Here is a 23,417-nt window from a genome sequence, read left to right on the forward strand (position 1 = left end):
ATATATATATATATATATATATATATACTCAATACTCATAAAGTCTTTAATGCTCGCATGAAGTTTAGCACATGAACCATTGTAGGAGTTAGAGAATTAAACGTGAAATTGATGTTATGGATTCTTATAGGTTGGCTTGGATACAAAGGGAAAAATCGAACTTTCATTAAGGATAAATTGGTCACACCCGTATAAGCTAACCAGGTAAGTGGTCTTACTATAGGATAGACTAAAAATTGTATGAGTTATGATGATGTATGAACTATGTCGTACGATGCGGCGTATGAGTTATGATGATGTATGAGTTATGATGATATGTGGGTTACGATACTTGATGATGTGCGCAGTATATATATATATTTTGATGAATGACGTACTTGATATATTTGATGCACGTTGTGGCAATATTGTGAGTATGATGATTGCGTGATGTTTACCTTAATACGATGATGTTTTCCATATTGAGCATGCTATATGATGATGAGTGCCATATTGCATCATGTCGTTAGATCGACATAGGACACAACCCTAAGAGTGTGAAAATGATATTAATATAAATATCCAGAGTATGTGTTACCTAGAGTAACAAAGAGATGAGACTAGAGGGTTGTGTCAGAAGAGACATTATTAATTTCGTTTTGTTTGATCCAACTCCTTGGCTTCGAATGATGGGGAGGACTTTGTATTGTTACACTTTTAGGTAACTTTTATTGTTTGACAATCAATTTAGACGTGGTTGTTAGTTAGCCAATTCACACGTAGGACGACGTCAAAGTTACTCATGTCCAAGACCACCAACATCACATTTAAGGTCTTTCTCAAGACCATAACTATAACGATCCTCAATTTTCTATTTAACATAAAGTCGTTACTGTACACATATCATGAATATCTAATGCGGAATTAACTCTATTTATTCTTTATAATAACATCAAAGCTTAAACTTGCATACTTCATTTAATGTTTTTTAATAAAACTAATACACAAAGAGAAATAAGATTAAAAACAATACAACATGAAATGCCCTATACTAACCTACATGCTACTAAATAATAATGCAAGCAACCTATACTCTAACTTATAGTCTACTAAAATTAAATGTGAATCTATCCTAAGCACGTTGCTTGAGTATTTTAAAAATACTTAGTAAGCGACCTTCTATCGGAGTTATAATGCAAGGACATAAAAATGCATGCATGAGACCTATCATTACAGTCTGTTTTACTACCGTGACTATCCTAATGGAAAACTTGGATGTGTAATTAATTTCCTACCCACGGCCCATACGTGCGAGTATGGACCCTCGAGTCGGTTCGCACACTTCTTGAACCCTTTTTTGGTCGGGCGAGCATACTCTAGGAGTTGTTGATGTCGGATACCCATTAGGAGTAGCGACCGTCACGACAGCACTATGTCAAAAAATAATGATCGTTCCTCTGCCTAGTAGTTAGTGTACGCGTAAGTACTATCATGAACGAATAGGAGGAGCACCATGAAGAAAAAAAGGGTCAAAGTCAATAGGGGCAAATAGGTAAGTTTGCTCCTCCAATAGGGTGCAGGTAAAACCCTAGCAAATAATTGGAGAAAAAAAAAAAAGAGAGTGAGAGTTAAGAGAACCTAGAGAAGAAAAAAAAAAGAAACTTGGGAAAATGACCAGACGTTATTTTCATTGATTAATGTAAGAATATTTCTCAAATAAATTAAACAATATTAAATTTGAAAATTGTGAATTCTTTCCATCCAAAAAGGTAAAAACACTCAATAAATAAATTAATGGTATTAAGGTAGGTAATTTATTTAATTTCTTTCTCTAAATAACTGAATATTTTAATAAAATATAATAAATTACTAATTAATTAAAATATAATAAATTACTAATTAATTTAGATAAGCATATAAGGAAATTATTGATATAGATTACGAGTTAATTTAGGTAAGGGAAATTATTGACCAATAATAATCCTAACTAAATTAAATAAAGACAAATGAAGAAAAAAATAATAATTTAGATGAAATTATTGACCAATAATGGTAACTAAATTAAATGAAGAACGAATAAAGAAATAAAATATAATAAAATGAATAAAAGTAAATAATGGTAAATATGGAAAAGGAAAGGTGTAAATATGGAAAGGAAAGGTTTATAAATAAATATTAGGATTAGGGTTTAGTTTGTGTTTCATTGCAGCTCCAATCGTGTTGGCCGATCCCTACTTGTGCTGCTAATTCAGCAGGTAATCTTCTCCTATTTCTCTTCTCTTCTCCGATTTTCTTTGATTCTTAGATTGATTTTGATTAGTTAGTTGTTTCATTACAATTCATTATTTCATTGTTTTTTTTTTTGTATTAGATTTTGAACTCGATTCAATACGTTAATCTTCAAATGACACCTACTGTCCAAGCAAACCAACCAAATAATCCCTATGACTTAGATTATGACTCAGATGACGACGAATTGACTCCGGAAGAACTGAGTCGATACAATGAAGCTGCACTTGCGTCCGACGTACTATTCTTTTCAATTCTCCTTTCTAGTTTCCTACTTTTATTCTCACAATATTATTTTGTAATATTATCATATGCCACAGGGTTTTGATGTACCCACCTTACGGGATAGTTCTGAAGTTGGTCTCATTGTACCTGTATCAGAGAAATTACTATCTAAACCACATCTTCGAGAATGTGCGCAGAAGGCTATTAGTGAGTACAATATTGAAAATGTATGTATGTAACTTGGCATTTGTATTTTCTTCCATCAATAACCTTCCTAACCTCTTATTAAACTTTCTTCTATTCAGGGAACCAACTATGAGTTTGTGAAAATTGCGAAAGCTACCCATCAAGTTGCCTGGGGTCTCTTGTATTACATCACGTTTGATGTCAAACAAATTGGAATAGAGTTTCTAACAACAACTTTCGAAGCTAAGGTGTTATATGCGATTGATGATAGTATGGAGGTATACTTATGTAGACCAAAGCGCTCTAGTTGAGCATCTTTCTATTTTATTACATACATGTTCTCATGTAACACTTTTTTGCTTTTTGTTGTTTATCTAATTTTAGCTTTATTTGGGTTGTTTATGTAATTCTATATGGAATTATGGTTTTGGTTTTGTTTATTTGTGTTTTTTTATGGAATCATGGTTATGATTTTTATTATAGCTCTTAATTAGTTTGTTCAATATTTTTGTGTTTAAAATTTTGGTTTGGACCCTGTATTAAAAATCATAAGTTTATACCAATATCACTAAACTTATTTGGAATCTATAATAAAGTTGCATATAGGATCACTACAAATATTTATCATTACTTAATTATTTGTACAAATATTAAAATATTTTTAATTTTTATTGAATTCTTAGAGAAAATATCAAAATATTTTTTTTTTGTGAATATTTTATTATTTATATAAATTTTGAGAGATTGATTGATTTTTAAATAGTTCTATTATATATACTAAATTAAGAGTATTGTTTCAAAGTTTATGTTATTTGATTCTTTTTCATTAATAAATAAAAAACTAAAAACTTAAAATTGGAGAAATAGCTTCTTAATTTATAAGCTACAATCTAATTTACTCTTAATTTATAAATATTTATTTAATAAAATATTGATTTTAGAAAAATTAACGCTTTGAGCTCGAACACACTAAACTCAATAACCCATTTTCAAAATCTAGATGCCAGCACTCCTTGCAGATGCACCTCCTCGTCCTTGCATCGCCTTCACCTATGTCCCTAGCCACAATCCTTGCCCTGGGCATTGCTTATGCAGCTCCTTGCCGCCAGTCCTCGCACGTGCCCACGTTATTATCCACACTCCTTGCATTCGACCATTGCCTTTAGACATAGACGCATCTCCTCACCCTCGCCCTCATTGACAACTCGACAGCCGTTCCAAACTAACCAAACTTTTATTTAAGCTAAATGAAATGGAATGTACAAAAATTCTACGAAGAAAGGACGTATAATTTTATTAAGATAAAATAGGGTATATTATATATAGCAAAAATATCTTGCAATTTGATTATTAAAAAAAAAAAAGCATTAGATGCGGGATGGGCCAGACAACCTTGTATAGAGACGCTTCGGGTAAGGGCTTAGAATGCGTGCTTATGCAGAAGCGTAAGACAATAGCTTACGCTTTTATGCAACTCGACGAGTACGGACGAAATTACCTTACCCATGACCTTGAATTAGCAGCAACAATGTTTGCCTTGGAGACGTGGCAACATTACGAACATGGAGAAAAATCGACATTTAAGGCGAAACTTCTTGAAATGTAAGTTAAGACGAGATTTAAAGGAAAATAAAAAAAGAAGACAGAAATCCAATGGAGTACCAGAATAGTAGAATACGCTGGAAAGTCTGCTTAAGGTAACAATATGGATGTTCGGCTCCGACAGGCCCTGGAACTTAGGGCTCCGATCCTTGACAGCAGCGGCGGGAGAATGGGGTGAATTTCGTAAGGAAGATGAATGGCTTCCATGAGCAAAATCGATAAACAGAGCAAGAAAAAATAAGAGAAAATATATGGAAATACTCTAGATGTCGCAACATTTGATAAATATATAGCAGTAACGAGCCAACTAATCTGGATGAATTCGTTTATTTTAATACCAACCATAAAAACATTCCTTTTTTTCTCTTCTTTTATTCACAAACTAATTAAAATATCACCTAATATAAAATATATTGAAAATAGAATAGCTTTAGATAATTTATTTTAGAAATACTTAAAAAATATTTTATAAATTCCAAAAAATTTATTAATTTTTTTTAAAACTAAAAGTTTAAATATTTACCATTAATATATGGACAAAACCTAAACTTATATGAACAAAACCGTTAGTACCACGTTTGAAAAATACCTACAGTCTTCAGAGTATGACATGCATGAAATTAATCAAAGAAAAAAAATAATATGAAAAAAAAAACCATTATAAAGAATTTTCTTTTTTTTAAATGAAAATTAAACTAACATTTGAAATTTAAATAGGCAGACACCGCTCTATCCGTTGTCTCTGCACTCTCTCCATTGTGTCTGCGCTCTCTCCATTCTGTCTCTCCGTAGTTCATCGGTGCTACATTGTGGTTCTGTCAGGCGCCCACTCCATTTTCCGTCTAAGTCTATCTCCGCAGGACTCCGTTTTCGTTCGTCCGGCGCGGGACTCCGTTTTCGTTCGTTCGTTCGGCGGCAGGACTCCGTTTTCGTTCGTTCAGCGGCGGCACTCCGTTTTCGTTCGCCGCGGCAGTCTCTTCGTTCATCCGGCTGCTGCTGTTCGTCCCTCCTAAAAAACATGCAAGTCAGTGTGAGGATATGTTTAATTTTTTTTTATATATGTAGGAAAATATTTATTTTTATTTATTTATTTACGTTTCATTTATTTGTATTTTTTTATTTTTTATTATACAGGTATATATATATATTATATAATTATTTTTATGTGTGATTTAGGTTGAAAATTTTGATTGGAGAGATCATGGAGTACTTACTCCCATTCGAAATCAACGAAATTGTGGTAAGTATGAAAAGTTAATATTTTTTTAAGTATATTATAATCAGTTGTAAGTATGAAAAGTTAATATTTTTTTAAGTATATTATAATCCTAATTTCTTTTCTAATTAGGTTGTTGTTGGGCAATGGCTGCTACAGCAGCAATTGAATCTTTATACAACATCAAACTTAGAAAGGAAGAGGAAGATGAAGATTTGTTTCAGGGTTCACCCCAACAACTAATCGATTGCATTAAGCTCCACCCAACTAAGCAAGATGCTCAAGGATGTTACGCTTACAGCACCCGCAAAGCATTCAGGTGGATTATAAACAATGGCGGAATAGTAAGCGAAGCCCATTATCCATATATGGGCAGGAGAGGAGAACCGAGAGAAATAACAGAGGTAAAATATTGTAGTTTGTGTGTGTTTTTTTTAATTATATTTTTTATTTTATTTTGAAAAATAACATTTAATCTACTATGATAGGTGGTTCCCAAAATGAAAATTAATTCATTTAGGAGGATATACCACGACAGTGATGACGTGAATTCAATACTTCTACACCATCCGATAACAGGAGTTATACGAGCAACGATGGAATTCAGAAGTCTTGAAGATGTAAGTATAGTATGCCGATAAAAATTTTAAATTACGAATATATATATATTTTTTTTTATAAAAAGATGATTGCTAAAATAATTTATTCAATTATGTTTTCTAACTTTTTTTTTGTATGTTGTTTGAATGTGGTAGGAAATATATTACGGTCCTGAAGATGTCAACACATTGTTAGATATTAATACTCCTTCACATGCCGTGTTGGTTGTTGGATTTGGGGAGCACAACGAGCAAAAATATTGGATAATAAAAAATTCATGGGGAGAACGGTGGAAAGACCATGGTTATGGAAAAATTAGTCAAAACATCGTCAATACAATACAAGGTCCGAGGCGTTTAATAGAAAGATTATCTTACCCCATTATTGAAGGTCAAAATCAATAGAATAGCGGAGGTCAAAATATTTTTGTACACACAATTATAGATTGATTTGGAGTCCTGTCCGCGTAGGAATAAGGACAATTACTTTTGTAACCGACCATTACTTCTGTACTAGATGTGTTTACTTTTGTAACCGACCATTACTTCAGTACTAGATGTGTGTTTTCAACGCACATTTGACATATATATATATATATATATATATATATACAAATATACGTGTAGGTTGGATATACAAATATACCGCAGTAGGTTGGATTCTGATGGTATATTATTCTTAAAAAAATGTTGACAGAGGACGGGAAGAGTCCCCATAATTTGGTTTTTATGCAAGGACATGTCTCTTCTTTTCCCTTTATTCCAATCACTAAAATCACCCAAAATACTTTTCTAAAGTTTGTTCAACTTGTCACACATATTTTTAATAAGCAGTTCATCTCACAAGATACCATCGATCGTAACATATTTAAAAATAATAAAGCAGAAAAAAGAGATAAAAGTCAAAAGAAAATCTGAAATGAGAAGAAAAATTGCAATTGTCTTTGATGTTTTTGCAAGCCTAGGTTTCACGGTTGAGCCATCTCGAAATACTAACTTGGCTCAGCTCGACTTGGCGGCTTACTTAGCCGGCTCGGCAACTAGGCTTAGCGACAAGGTCACTATAATATATCGATTTCAAGGTTTTTGGCCCCTCTAAAGCCGTTTCTGCCCTCAGTTTCAGCATCTGAGGTCAGTATGGTCCCTAAACGTTAAAGACAACTTAGGTCGGGGGTTTATTTTGATAATAGCATGAGGTTTAGCTAGGGTATGTTATAAAAGGTTCTAAGTTTTTATGTGGTTATCATAGGACATATTTAACCGCTGGGCTTAGCTCGTTGTGAGTGACTTCAACCAAGACCATCGAGGTAAGTGACCTTACTGTTGGAGTTAGCTTACTACGTGTTGTATGATGGTGCATGCCCTGTGGCCCCTGCATGCACCATATTTATGTGATATGATTATGTGATGTATAGATGGTGTTGAGTGTAGATTGTGTATGTTATGTGATGTATGAATTATGTTGACTGTTGACCGTTATGTTATGTGAAGTATGAATGAGATGTTAGTATTATATGTCATGAATATGTTGATCGATGCCATAGATACAAGTAGAATTATCGAGTCATGTCATGAGATGTTATGCAACTGGGATGGACTTTCATGTTATGTAATATGTCATGTAATGTAAGTCATGTGAGATGCCATGTGATGTAAGAAACGTAAATGAGATGTTAGCACTGCTTATGTAATGCCATGTTAGATATGTTAAGGGACCTCATGCATATATGTATGTCACGTGCATCGGGATTCTTCCCCTTTATGATACGAAAGAATGAATTACGATATTTATGTTCGCCATGATATCATGCGGGCCCTTTTCTGTTCTGTGGTGTCCGACGACGTGTAATACGTTATGCCCGACCAAGCTAGGCCCAGGGGGTACGTATATGAGCCCGCCTTGTGGGTCCATGTACACGTACATTGGCCATGTGTGAAGGAGTACCACACATCCAACTCTACCCGGAATAGAAAAGCGCCCAAGGCTATGAAAAGTTTATGAAAAGTTAGGTCCCGCTCATATGTTGCATGTGTTTGCATTCCTAACCCCAACAGTGGGGTGACGTACTAAGTATTTCATAAAATACTCAAGCCACGTGCTACCTACATTTTTCAAGTAAAGGCAAGGCGCCAATGTACGGTTGATGGCGGAGCTGAGGCTACCATGGGAGTTAGAGATGGGATATTTCTAGGAGTTTACGTTTATTGGACTGTTTTAAGTTATAGCATTGAGTATTGTTTTATTTGGATTTATTTTCAATTCAGTATTGAAGGTTTATTTTTGGAGTTTAGGTTTTGTTTTGGATTCATGAATATTTATGAAAGACTCTTTCAAGGTTATTTATGATGAGCTTCCGCCTAATGAGATATGTATGCATGGGTGACGTCACTAATTAGGTTAAAGAAAATTAGGGGCGTTACAGATACGGTCTGCTTAACCTATGCTCAAGGCTTCATGCGTTCCAAGCGGCATAGTCTGAAAACCTACATCCAAGGCTTCTTACGTTCCAAGCGATATAGTCTTAATATTGCATCAAGGGCTTGCCCTATAATATAGTCTCCTTAACCTATGCCCAAGGCTTCATGCGTTCCAAGCGGCATAGTCTGAAAACCTACATCCAAGGCCTCTTACGTTCCAAGCGATGTAGTCTTAATACTGCATCAAGGGCTTGCCCTATAATACAGTCTGCTTAACCTACGCTCAAGGCTTCATGCGTTCCAAGCAGCATAGTCTAAGTCATGAGCATGCTGTACCGTGGGAGGTCTTAGGAGGTTCTTGATTCGTGGCTAAGGTAACGTACTCTCTTCTTGTTCCTCCATGACTTTAGACTCCCCTTAATAGCCCGTAAAGGTCACTTGCTCGGTGCATACTTAAACATGGCATCCTGCAAGTCTACAGGGCATCCCTTGTAGGTGAGGAAATCTTGAGGCATGACATCCTGCAAAGGAAACATGATGCAGGGCATCCCACCTAGAAGAGGAATTCTTGGGCACTGCTTTGTGGGAGGTCATGGGTCACTTTAGACATGACTAGAGTATTACCTAGCATTCTTGAGTTTCTGTTTCTGAGTTTGGGGACCTTGGTCCCTCGTCCTTGAGTGGTACCTAGCATTCTTCTTACTTGGGTAGTTGTAAAGCTGGTGTGTTGTTGTTCTTGGTTCTTAATTTTGTAAGTTTCTAAGGTCCTTAATTTCTTGAGGCATAAGTTGTAACTCGTATTTGTAACCATATGAACCCATCTTAGTTTTTCTAGAAGGTCATAGATTTCTAGGAAGTTCTTTAAAGGGTTCTAGAAGAGTCTAAGGTCTTGTGGTGTTTCCTTTAGGTGTTTCTTGGATCCTAACTTGGTTTAGGTTCCAAACTTACTCCAATCAACTTGAAACCTCAAACTTATCTTCATGTCCTTCATAATCGACCTTATAAGAAGTAGCAAATCATTTTAAGCACGTATAGACCTTGAAATCTCATAAGTAGTCCTAAGGGCATTTTAGTCATTTCATCCCTAATTCTTGGTTTTGTTACTTAACATATTCCAATGACTTTCAAACTTCTCCATATCATCAAACATCATAAAATAAGATCTACTATATAGTTTCATAACATTTAGAGGTCATCTAGGTCATGAACCGTAGGTAGTCTTCCTTAGGGGCATTATGGTCATTTTGCACCGTTTCGTGGTTTATCTACTTATCCTTAACCAAAAACCACCAAAATTCTTATATAACCTCAAGATGCTATAATATGCTCAGCATTAAAATTTCATAGGCAGCGAAGTTCATCTAGTGGGTTATTTTAACGTTACCTAAATCACGAGCAATTTGTTCGGTTCAAGATCTTAACTTAAGGTTCCTAGGGTTTTTCTTTCATTTATCCTAATTTCATACTTTTTTTAGGGTTCATATGGAAATCCAAGCGATTCCTACAAGTATTTCTTAACAAAAAAATCCAAGGTGACTGCTTACCTCGTTGTTGACGTTCGGGACCTCTTTTCTTGAGCTTCCGGTACCCGAATTACTTCAACTTTCCTTTCACAGACGCCTTATTGTGTCTACTTTCTGGAACTATAAAGGTTTTCATGAGAATCGGTCTGAAAGGGGGTTAGAATTGAGAAAAACCGAGGAAAGGTCGAGTTTTGGGTTGACATGGCCGGTTCAACTGAACCGGCCACGTCATCGTCTTCTTCCTCCAGTCGGGAAGAAGACGCGGCCGGCTATAGCGCCGCTGTCTGAAACTCGCCCTCCCCAGCTCCGATCACGCTGTTTCTCCTCCTAATTTCTTCATGAAACTTAAATATTGTGTTACAAGGAAGAGCTAGGAATTGACTTCGTACCTTTTCATGGATTTTAGCCTAAGATATTTGCTTCCAAAATATGATTTCTCGCCGGAGTAAAAACAGAGAATTTCTTATTGGGTAGCCGATTCTAGGGGTTTTCGAGGCTCGATTTCTTCAAGAAACCTCTTCCTTATTCTTTCCTCAAGATAAAGTAATTGGTTTGGAGGAACGACTTTGAGTGTGGGATCTTAATTTTGAGGAACCACTCTCGGTCTGCAAGTTACCCGACACCCCCAATTTTCAATCTCTTGGGTATCTTGTTCTACGATGTTTCAGCACTCCATTCCTCCATAGAACTTGTGGGTAATCTTGTTTAGAAGCTATAGGAACAAGTTTGAAAGGAAATGGTGGAGAATTGCTCTCGAATTTGGAAGAAACCCGAGTAGGAGACTCAAAATCTAAACACTTATTGCCAACGACTAGCCCAACCTCAGAATTTATAGGGGAAACTTAAACTGACATTGGGAGCTCCAGAATCGTCGTGAATTGTTGGTTGGATTTTTTGGAAAATTCGTCGGAAATATCTACTCCGATCAGAGACTCACCGACTTTGGTTTGAATTCTAGCCGTTGGATGTTATGATCTGTCCATCTTCTAGATCATATCCAACTTTGGGGAAGATCCAACGGCTGATATTTGAGTTTCGAGAGATTTTGCTTAGATTGCCACGTTAGACGCTCTGATTCTGATCAGAGTGGCATTTTCGTAATTTATTCGTTCTTCCAGGGGTATTATGGTAATTTTCCACTTTTCGAATATTTTAATATTATTTTCCTGAAAAATCCATAATTTTTCTAAAAATCCTTCATCTCATGTTTGATCATTCTTCTCTTCTTGAGCATCTTGAAATTCCTTCTAGATAAGGAACCAAAAATTTGGGAAGATCCTTCATATTTGGTAAAATGATTTTTATGTCCTTTTGGCTTACGCTTTCATTCCCAATCCTTCACCAAAGGTCTTGAGTCCTTAACATTACTTCTTAGGGTTTAGAGATGACTTACTAAGACCCCTTTCTTGCTTAGTCCTCATAATTTCTTTCCTTGGATCCTTTGAGGCTTGCAAAGGTGGCTTTCCTTTGTTTTTGGGGTGTTACACAAAACCAAGGAGGCTAATCACTGTTTTTCTTTTTCTTTTTCTTGTTCCAAACTAACCAAACTTTTATTTAAGCTAAATGAAATGGAATGTACAAAAATAATAAGAAAGAACGTATAATTCTATTTAGATAAAATAGGGCATATTATATATAGCAAAAATATCTTGCAATTTGATTATTAAAAAGAAAAAAAAGCATTAGATGCGGGATGGGCCAGACAACCTTGTATAGAGACGCCTCGGATAAGGGCTTAGAATGAGTGCTTATGCAGAAGGGTAAGACAATAGCTTAGGCTTTTAGGCAATTCAAGGAGTACGGACGAAATTACCTTACCCATGACCTTGAATTAGCAGCAGCAATGTTTGCCTTGGAGACAACATTACGAGCATGGAGAAATCGACATTTATGGCAAAACTTCTTGAAATGTAAGTTAAGACGAGATTTAAAGGAAAATAAAAACAGAAGACAGAAATGCAATGGAGTACCAGAATGGTAGAATACGCTGGAAAGTCTGCTTGAGGTAACAATATGGATGTTCGGCTCCGATAGGTCCTGGAACTTAGGGCTCCGATCCTTGACAGCAGCGACTGGAGAATGGGGTGAATTTCGTAAGGAAGATGAACGGCTTCCATGAGCGAAATCGATAAACAGAGCGAGAAAAATAGGAGAAAATAGATGGAAATGGCTCTGGATGTCGCAACATTTGATAAATATATAGCAGGTAACAAGCCAACGAATCCGGATGAATTCGTTTATTTTAATACCAACCAAAAAAAAAAATTATAAATTCCAAAAATTTTATTAATTTTTTTAAAACTAAAGTTTTAAATATTTACCATTAATATATGGACAAAACCTAAACTTACTATTAGTATATGAACAAAACCGTTAGTACCACGTTTGAAAAATACCTATAATCTTCCAGAGTATCGTTATGTTCTTTTTTTTAAAGAAAAAATGGTGATGATCTATGAGATGTAAAAAGACGATTTTTGTCATATATTTGATGATAATAATTTTTTTTTCTGTTCCAAACATTCGGTATCAGAGTCATGCCCTAAACTAGTTAAGACTAGAAGCAGCAGTCTTCTACGTGCTTCTATGTGTGTCATAATAAAAGTATGTCGACGGAGAGTCCATTTGTGCAGTCTGCTGGAGGAAGGAGTAAAGGTCGTGGAAGCTTTAGAGGCAGAGGAAGGGGACGAGGCAGACAAATCTTCAACAAGGCCGCAGTGGAGTGCTATAACGGTCACAAGCTAGGACATTTTGAATGGGAATGTCAAAGCAATACCAGACGAGACAGACAAACCTTCAACAAGGCCACAATGGAGTGCTATAACTGTCACAAGCTAGGACATTTTCAATGGGAATGTCAAAGCAAGGAAAATGAGACAAACTATGCAGAGACCCAAGAACAGAGTGATGGCTTACGTGAATATGAATAAGGCCAACAGAGAAGATGTTGCTGATGGCTTACGTGAATATGAATAAGGCCAACAGAGAACGATGTTGTTGATGGCTTACATGAATATGAATAAGGCCAACAGAGAAGATGTTGATGGCTTACGTGAATATGAATAAGGCCAACAGAGAAGATGTTGCTGATGGCTTACGTGAATATGAATAAGGCCAACAGAGAAGATATGTGGTTCCTTGACTCGGGATGTAGCAATCATATGTATGGGAAGAAGGAATATTTTTTAGATTTTGATAGAAGTTTTAGAGATTCAGTGAAGCTGGGCAACAACTCAAACATGGAGGTAACGAGAAAAGGTAATGTACGGCTGCAAGTGAATGGAATCATACTGATAATATAGGAGTGTTCTATGTACTAGAGCTGAAGAACAATATGCTGAGTAATGGGAAATTGCAAGCAAAGGGGCTTAGCATTTTATCTCAAAATGGAACATGCAAGGTGTTTCATCCTGAGAGACGCTTAATCATGGAGACAAAGATGTCTTTGAATCGAATGTTCGTATTGCATGCTATATCTCAGTCTGTAGCAGCCGTTCAAACTCAATTGAAACTTACGGGGAGAAGTGGTTCAAGATCTTTGTCGTACCCTCATCGCTCCAATTCCTATCGCCATAATCGGAGAAGCAAAAGGGACTCAAGTCCTTCCCCCTATCATTCCACTACTCGTTCTAGGAGAAGCAGCCGTTCAAGTTTCCTCAGCCGCCAACGCAGAAAGAAACTTAAGAAAGAGGAAGAAGAGAAGAAAAGGTGTGAAGCAGAGTTGAAGACATTAGAAGAAGATGCAGCTAGGAGGATGGAAGAACTAATTCAAAAGAATGTTGAAAAAGAATAAACTCTGAAGAGACTAAATTAGAAATACAGAGGCGAATAGAGGAAGGTAACAAGCACGGAAAGAGAGTGAAGAGCTACATGAGATGCTAGAAGAGAATAGGAGAAGGGTAGAAAAAGCTTAGCGACGATTAGTTCTGGAGCTGCAGCGGAAGGAAGAAGAATAATATTGTGAGCTCGAGTTGATTCAGAGACAAAAAGAGGAGGCAGCTCGAAGAACTAAGCTAGATGATAAGAGTTTGAGTTATGTTTTGCTGGGAGCTAGTGAAGAGTCAAAAGCTTACAGACTCTATGATATAGAAGCGACCGATGAAAATACTTTTAATAGAAGCGGCCGATGAAAATACTTTTAATAGAAGCGGCAGATTGTCAAGATGTTACCTTTGTAATATAACAAAACTTTTAACTGGATCCTATGAAGGAATAATAGGAGAAGCTCATTATCCATACATAATTAGAATAAGAGAATGCAATCAAATGACGACCGAGAAGAAATAGTAGGAGAAACTCAAATCCATACATGACAGAATAGGAGACAAAATATTTTAGTTTGTTTGTGTGTTTTTTGTTTGTTCCGACTGACTATTTATTTCTTTATTATATTTTGTAAAATGACATTTAATTTATTAGGGTAGTCGAAGGTTACTTGGGAACAGAGTTTCCAACAAACTTTCAAAGCTAAGGTTTTACTTGTGATTGGTTATATTATAGAGGTATATTTATGCAGACTAAAACTCTAGTTGAGCCTGTTGTTACACTTATTTTAGTACATGTTCTCATCTTTATAGACACATTTTTGCTCTTTAATGTTGTTCAATATCTATGTTGGTCATTGGCCGTCACTATTATTTATTTATTTTTTTTTTTTTTTGTCCTTTTTCTCTTTTTTTGTGTGTGTCGACCTTTTTCAAAGGTAAGGAGCAAAGAGAAAATTTGGGTTTGGAATCTTTAGCAAAGTTGCTATGAACACTCTAAATCATTATATAGTGACTTAAAAAAAATGATATTTTATTATTTATATATAGTGACTTAAATAAATGATATTTTATTATTTATATATAGTGACTTAAATAAATGATATTTTATTATTTATATAAATTTTTAGAGGTTGATATAATAATTTATTTATATTAAATGAATCTTTTATTTATTCATAAATAGTTAATTTATATATAATAAATTGAGAATGTGGTTTCAAAATTAATGTTACTTATCTCCTTTCTTATTAATGAATAAAATACTAAAAACTTAAAGATTGGAGAAACACTCACTCCCATTTGAAAACTTAAAAAGATTGGAGAAACACTCACTTCCTTTTGACGACAGTTAGATATAAATATTTATTTAATTAATTTCGTTTGTTCCATCTTTCTCTAATTTTTATATCTTTTATGCCTAAACTAATAAAATTTTAATTTCGTACCAAGAAAGAATCTTAAATTTATAAAAGTTTCAATAACACTCTTAAAAAATAAGACTGGTACCAACATATTTTGTCCAAGTGTTCCAAATAAATAATGCTCAACTATGGAGTACCTATGATTAAGCCACCGAAAAAAATGTGCACCTTGTTGGTATAAGTAGTAATTTTCATTTCCTTTAAGCTTCTCTTAGTCATCCTATTCTTAGGATCGCTCTCACTTAGATATGATCTCGATTCATTCATGTACCTTTTTTTACTCGAGTGTCACATACCGCTTTCGCCTTGGTTCTTCCCCAAACTACATCTTACAGGGAGAGGTATTGCTCTAATACAATTTGTAATGACCCATGTCCAGGATTCAAAATCCGAATTTGGTATCTGGTGGCCCCGACGTTTTCTAGCATCCCTTACAACATGGTCACATTACTTCTCACTTTTTAAGTGTAACGACCCGAAATTTTCTACTTAATTTAAGGTCGCTACTGTATACATACCATAAACATTGAATGCGGAAGACTTCATTTAAATTCCATAAGACATAACCTTTAACGTAAAACACAGCCATGGACTTACGTGTTTCGAAAACATTTTTAAAACGACACAACAAAAGACTCGAAATAAAATAAACAAGCGTTTAAGTTTAAAACATCCTATTCTATCATAAGTCTAAGAAATAAATGTCACTATCCTATGCATGTGCCATGATCTCGAGTTGCGATGCCGTCGTCAGCCGTACAGGAATGCCTTGCCTTAACCTGAAAAATGTAGTAGCACATGGCTTGAGTATTTAAAGAAATACTCAGTAAATGACCCCACTATTGGGGTTAAATGCAACAATCACATGCAATGAAATGATGGGACCTATCTTTCGTTTCGTTTCGTTTTCCCAACGGTGTAATCCTAACAGGTAATCGTGGACGTGTACCATATACTCTACACGCAGCCCATACGTGCGAGTATGGACTCACCAGCTAGTTCGCACACCGCTGGGCCACTGTCCCTAGCCGGTGGGCATGCTCTGGGGGCCCACCAGGACCCGTTAAAACTAAAATCGTCACGGCAGCGCTATGCGGAGCATAATGATCGTTGTCCTGCCATTTGGATGTACGTGTCCGTACCCTCGTGATGGGATAGGGGTATCCCCCAAATGCATGATCACACAATATGCATGAGGTCCCACTAGTCCTACAATCATCATTTAATGAACATACCCCGTGTCACGTTTTCATGCTTACATGTCATTCTCATTCTCATTTTGTTACATATCATACATATTCCTAGCGGGTTATGTATCATGCAATTTACCGTATTTCATGTCATACAATTCATTCAGTTACATTCCAATACTCATATAACAAGCCATAATCGTACAAGGGCAACACATCGTCACATGCATTCATATCACATCAACTAAGCAGCATGCATAACATACATTCACGTTCACATGATTTCGTACTTAAGCACAATAATCTAGCATACAATGTACCATATCATCAACAGGTCGTAACATAAACCCTTCTATCGTTCTCTAACTTACCATAACACTATCGTTCTATCAATCTATCACAAACTTATCCCTTTCTACCCATAGCCTAATCGTATTCTTTCATCAATCTATCCTATCCACAGCACTCCGGTATGTAACCTGACCTTAACGTTTCATGAACGTCACTTACTTCTATCGTTACATTTTGTTTTGTGCATCCTTCTCGTATCCTATCTCAAACATATCCTTGAACACATCGTACCATAATTATTATCATACAAACCACATATATTAACATAACGTATAGGAAGCATATCGATCCACAGACAATTCACACATATCAATATATATGACACGTGCAGAACCACAGGGCACGTGTCAACATCAAATATAACCATGCCGATAGTAAGGTCACTTACTTGGATAGCTTAAGTCGTTGTCACAAATATATCTTTAATGAAAGTTCGATTCCGTCCTTTGACATCCGAGTCAACCTATATGAGCTCATGACATCAGTTTCAAGTTTTATCTCTATAAAATTATTACTCTAATTTACATTGGTCATCTTAAAATTCTGATCTTTTCTGTTGGACAAAATTTAAAGAAGCTCACTGCCCTCTGATGAAAATTTTGAATGTTTTCTGTTACACAAAATTGAGAGGAGTTCACTGACGTCTGATATTTCCTATTATTGTTAAATACTGTTTAACAAATCTTTCCTTACTCTCCCTTCCTCTCTCCCTAATCTTTTTCATTCTTTTTCATTCGGCAAATAGGTTTTAAAATTGAAAGGAGCTCACTCCGGTACGATATTTCCTTTTATTGTTAAATACTATTTAACAAATCTTTCCTCAATCTCCCTCCCTCTCTCTCTAATCTTTTTCATTCTGTAAATAGGTTTTTCAATTGTGTAAACTGATATTACTGACCAATTTTAAGTACAGACTAGGATCTTTTAGTTTATAGATTTGCCACCTAGAATTTTATTGAATCTAACTTGTAACCTTATTTTGTATCATTAAAATGCTAACAAAAATCTAATAATTGTATATGGATCTGATTATTACATACTGTCAAAGATAGGAAAGAAGATTTGATCCTAAATTAATTTTTTATCACCATAACTATAAAATATAAAGGAAAAAGGAAATCTGAGATAGGATTTTACAGTAATAACTAACAAAAATCTCTAAATCTGCAATAGTCATTGTACTTCTTCTCAGATCTGACCATTGTTGCTTTCTGTTTTTTTCTTTTTCTTGTGCAGGTTTTCTGTTTCTCTTTTTTCGCAGTTGGGGTAAGAAGGATAGAGGAGAGATAATTGTGGGAAGGGACGAGAGGTTAGTGGAGAGAGGTGGGAGAATTTTTTTTTTTAATTTTTTTTTAAATTTTAATTTTAATTAATTATTATTATTTTAACTTTTTATTTGTTTATTTGTTTATTTATTTTTGGGCTATTAGAGTGAAAATTTATGGCCACAGACCAACATGAGTCCTTCCAGCATGGTTTATCGTCACTCACATGCAAATTCACAAGAGGTAGGGGTGTACATGGGTTAGGTTGGGTTGATGGAATTTTTTGGACCAACCCAAAAAATTTCACAACCCAACCTTATATTTTATTATTTTCTAAAAAATATCCAATTTTAAATAAAAAAAATTGGGGTCACATTATAGCTTGCTGTCCTTACGAAGATAGAGAGGTTACTTTGCAAAGTGCGTGATGTCCAACCCATAGAGATGTACATAAGACTTTCTAAGGTCCAGTACGAGATGATATACTTATAACCCAACTTCCTGCGACTATAATTCTAGATGTCAAGCATGACTCCGTGAAGACCACGTAGTAGGCCTAGACAGTATAGACCACCCCTTGGTGCAAACCACATAGTAGACTTAGACAATATTGTTACAAGGGCGGCCACTATAGGAATTAAGCACCCCTCAAGTCAACCATTATCACAAGTGAGTTTGGTTAAGTTGAATGTTGAGAGATACGATTTACTAACCTTGAGGTTTGGTTGGAGTCTTCACGAGCTAAGTTCCAGTTATGGACTTTCAAAAGCATGATGTGCGCTCTATGCCACTAATAAGATATGGGGGTAAGATATTCCTTTTGATGGATCACCTAATAGATGACAAGTCGCTTTGGACTTTGGTGGAGAGGACCAAGTCCAATAGCAACATGTGGTTATCAGGATCATAGACGTTCTAATCTATCCTATAGTAAGGACATGCATGCTCACAAAGTGAAGGACGTGGAACTGTCAAGGTAGTCCAGTGAACCTCGGGGTTGAGAATAGCAGGAAAAAGAGGTCAAGTTATGGCCATGCCTTCGCGGTCTTGAGGGAGAAAGTCCATATGGGTGATAGTGAGAACCAACTCTTTTTTAGGTTATTTGGAATAACAAAGAGTAGAGCTCTAGTTTCATATATGAATGTGACGTCATACTTGTGAAGCATGCTCAGACAGAAGTAGAACTTCCAGACAACGTGATTCTGAAACCACCTGAGGAGTAGTGAGATGGTGACGACTTCGAAACAGGTAAGGCCAGTAGAGACATGATATGTCTTAAAGTTCCCTAGGATCCTGTACAGGAACCTGAGAGGTTCACGTGTTCGAAAGAGAGGAAACGTGATTAGATCAACCATAAGATGCTACAGAATTCGGCCTAGATGAATGCAGAGGACTTGTGCAAGGATCTTTTACTTCTAGAAGAGCCGTTACTTAGCCAAGATGAGTATTAGTACTCAAGCGAGCTACGTGACAGGGTGTCTCACTATGAAGAAAGTTCTGTGTTGGCCAAATGAGATGGAAATTCGACAAGGTTAGGATACCTCCTACGAGGATCAAAGAGAGGGACATATTGATGACTGCTTTCACATGAGGAAGGTGAGTTTACTGAAAGTCCTTTCGACTTGATCAATGCCTTTTTGAAGTTAGATTTAAACAAATTGAATGTTCATGAAAAACAAGATACAACTTATGGGTTAGAGCGTTTTGATCTAAAATAAGTGTCCATAAATGTAAGAACATGTACTAAAATAAGTGTAACATGCTCAATTAGAGAGTTTTGATCTGCATAAATATACTTCTATAATATAACTAATCCCCACTTCGAAAGTGATGTAAAACAAGATACAGGCTTACAGGTTAGCCTTCACAATTTTCACAAACTCAAAATATGTACCCTAGTCATAATAAGAAATCTTTAATAAGAGGTTAGGAAGCTTACGAAGGAATTTTTCACAAACTCAAAGTTTGTACCTAGTCATAATAAGAAGACGTTTAATAGGGCTTAGAAAGCTTATGAAGGTAGAATAAAAATATACTACATTTTCAATGTTGTACTGACTAATAGCTTTCTCCACACACTCTCGAAGTCTTGGTTCGAGTAGATATTGCTCAGAAATAGGTATAATGAGAGAAATAGCATAGGTGTTCGGAAAGTGGGCACATCAAAACCTTGTGTGGCATATGATATTAAAAATGATGATAGAATTCATTGCAACGAGAATAAAAGGAAAGGAAGCTGAAAAGAGTACGTCGGTCTCTCGTAAGGCTTGATAATATCGGCTCATCTCTTCACAATTCATCTCAAGCACACCATCTTCGTAGTATCCATTTGAATCATCGAGATAAACTTAATTATTGGGATCAGTTGGAGGTGTCATTTGAAAATGGATGAATAATGCAAAGAGTTAAAAGAACGAAAAGAAAATGTAGAAATGAGAGTTGATAAAGGCACAAATTTGCATTCTTCGACCAATCCCTATCAATTCGAATAAAATGTAAAAATAAAAGTTGAATATTTGAAGATCCTAATGAAATATGAATAAAATCAATTAAAGCGAAGGAGAGAGCGACAATAAACAAACTCACTCCCGATCTTGACAATATGCATCTCCAATTAAATAGAAGAGAAAAGTAAACCCTAAAATTTATTTTAGAAAAACAAAATTGTAAGTATGGATGTTAAACCATTTACTTCTAGTTTTTCTATTTTATTCTCGTTTATTTGTTCAATGAAATATGTGCAGAATGTGGGTATGTCTCCTTTTTTTTATTTTATTTTATGCTAATAAAATATTCATTTATTTTATAATAGGATAAATTTATAAATAATTATTAAAAAATAATGTATCTAAAATTTATAGATAATTATTGAAAAACATTTAATGTAACAACTTGGATTTCTACTTATCTAGAACTTCTACCGTCAATATCATCTACACTCGTATGCGGAATTAAACATTTAAAACTTTATCGTAAAACATGAATTTCGTCTTAAAATACTGACATGGACTTACATGTTCGAAAACATATTTTAAATGACACATCGAAATACTAAATGAATAAATAAAGTTAAAATTAAACACCCTAATTTTAAGAAAATAAGTACAACTCCCTATGCATGTACCATGGTCTCGAATTGTGATGTCATCGTCTGCCGTACATAAATGTCTTGCCTTTACCTAATATAGAAGTAGCACACGGCTTGAGTATTTAAAAAAAAAAATACCTAGTAAGTGACCTGGGGTCAGGGAATGCAAGCACATGCAACTCATGATCTACCATCATAGGGGTGGCCTCTAGTCCGGACAAAATTGGATGTGTAGTACTTCCTTACACACGACCCACATGTGTGACTGTGGATCCCCAGGTGGTTCACACCCCCCTGGACCCACATAGTCGAGCTAGTTGCCCGTAACGACGGGAGGTCTGCAGACCCCTGAGTGTCATGCGAGGCATGATGATAATCATCATAGCGTACGCGTCCGTACTCATAATCATAAATGGGGAAGTATCTCATGTATATATACACTCAAAATGCATGAGGTTCTTATTATTTTCATCTTTAAATCATCTTTGTGACACAACCCTATACACTGTTCATATATTAATCTAAGCAACATATAGGTGTTGGTCTTCATACGCTCATCATCATTAACTTAATTAGGGTTGTGTCATTAGAAAAACAAATCATCGTTATAATGTATCATGACATTCAATACATGCACATCATCTTGATATGGAATTGTTGGGATTTATGCCCTAAAGCCTCCTAATTAATTATTTAGTTTCTAACAATAATTCTTATTATTTTATTTATAATTTAATTACATTATCCATTGTATGAAAATCCAAGATTACATTATTATTAATGTAATCTTGATCAGTATGTGGTTAACATACAAGAGAATCATGTTCGAGTAATAACATAAAGAGTGTATGGTATATGGATAAGGTTGGGTGTCTTATCCTGGTAACACTGTTGATACGGCCTACTTTGTAATCGTTACAAATGATTTGATCTAAATCGTTTATGTGGAGACATGTAAGTGGATGTATATCCTATACAACGAGTCTGTATAAGACTAGACCAAGAAATATTTAATCACTCTCTATAAATCCGTTAATTGAGAAGATTAATATTTCACATGATAATCATATGCGACTCGATCTTAATCCTGAGTGAGTTATGAACTCATGCCTGTGAGAGCTTGTCCTTTAATTTACACAAGTGAGAATACCTCTTTTAGCCTATTAAATATGCTTACCATTTTTGGGATTTGACCAAATAGGGAGTTGTGAACATAATATCATGAGATGAAATTCACTCATTTCCATATAAGGAGAGTAGATGAGTTGTTCTCTTAAATACTGAGTTCGGGACTTGAACAATGGGGTCCACTCTCTCATTAGCCTGAGAGAGACTTGGTTTATGATTGGATGATAAACAAATTGTTCATTAGAAAATCAGTGGTACTTAAGGTGAAAGATGTAATTATAGAGGTAAAGCGAACTTTTGACCCAGCTGAAATTATGAACAACTTGTAAAGAATCGACTTGCTTGTAATGATTATATCAATGGACATAGCTTGTCGGCATAAGAGTGCAACTCTAAGTCTATAGTGGAGTGGCTCATAGTTAATGAATAAAAAATGATTAATTAAAAAGTTTAATTAATTAATTTATATCATGGAAGCTTATATAGATTCATAAGGTCTATTGGTAACTCATAAAATGTTGAATTTAATTGAAAGAAAAATGTGAAAGTTTCAAATTAATATTTAATATATTATATATTAAATAAATAGATAAAATATATTTAAGTTGAAATGTTCAAATTAATATTTAATATATTAGATATGTTGCGTATAAATAGAGAAAAATATATTAATTTTGAGGATTTAAATTAATATTTAATATATTAGATATGTTAAATATAAATAGAGAAAAATATATTAATTTGAAGGGTTTAAATTAATATTTAATATATTATGTATATTAAAAAGAAAAAAAATATATGTTTATAGTATTTGAATGAGATTCAAATTAGTTAAATATTAAATTAATTAATGTATTGGATATATTAAATAAAAATATATTTAAAATTTGAATTAGATTATGTTATAATATTTAAAAATGATTTGTATAAGATATTATATCCTAATATATTAGGTATGCAAATATATTATTTGTAAAAAATTCTTTGATAATGTCTGTAAATAGGACCTCCAAGTTGAGTCAAAAGATAGATATGAATGTCTCTAAAATGAAATTACATCCTGAGAGAATTCTCCAAACTCTTCTACCCTAATCTCTTTGAAATTTTTCTACTCTAATCTCTTTGGAATTCTGTTTCAAGAGGATCTCAAAAGCTTTGGTCTTGTGTTCG

At 34.8% G+C, this 23,417-nt stretch overlaps 2 protein-coding genes across 2 annotated transcripts; both read left to right on the forward strand.

Annotated features, from left to right (window-relative positions):
- The first annotated feature begins 2,190 nt into the window (after positions 1 to 2,190).
- On the forward strand, positions 2,191 to 3,000 carry LOC111452100. The gene is made up of 4 exons (XM_023092641.1): positions 2,191 to 2,234; positions 2,351 to 2,506; positions 2,589 to 2,720; positions 2,799 to 3,000. Exons 2-4 carry the CDS (start codon positions 2,384 to 2,386, stop codon positions 2,988 to 2,990), a joined length of 447 nt encoding a protein of 148 aa, XP_022948409.1. The 5' UTR covers positions 2,191 to 2,234; positions 2,351 to 2,383; the 3' UTR covers positions 2,991 to 3,000.
- Positions 3,001 to 5,643: 2,643 nt separating this feature from the next.
- LOC111452536 (zingipain-2-like) lies at positions 5,644 to 6,501 on the forward strand. The gene is made up of 3 exons (XM_023093306.1): positions 5,644 to 5,901; positions 5,986 to 6,117; positions 6,253 to 6,501. The coding sequence occupies exons 1-3, from the start codon at positions 5,644 to 5,646 to the stop codon at positions 6,499 to 6,501; spliced, it is 639 nt and encodes a 212-aa protein (XP_022949074.1).
- The last annotated feature ends 16,916 nt before the right edge of the window (positions 6,502 to 23,417 follow it).

Source organism: Cucurbita moschata, unplaced genomic scaffold (genome assembly GCF_002738365.1).
Source record: "Cucurbita moschata cultivar Rifu unplaced genomic scaffold, Cmos_1.0 Cmo_Scf00014, whole genome shotgun sequence".
Lineage (NCBI taxonomy): Eukaryota > Viridiplantae > Streptophyta > Magnoliopsida > Cucurbitales > Cucurbitaceae > Cucurbita > Cucurbita moschata.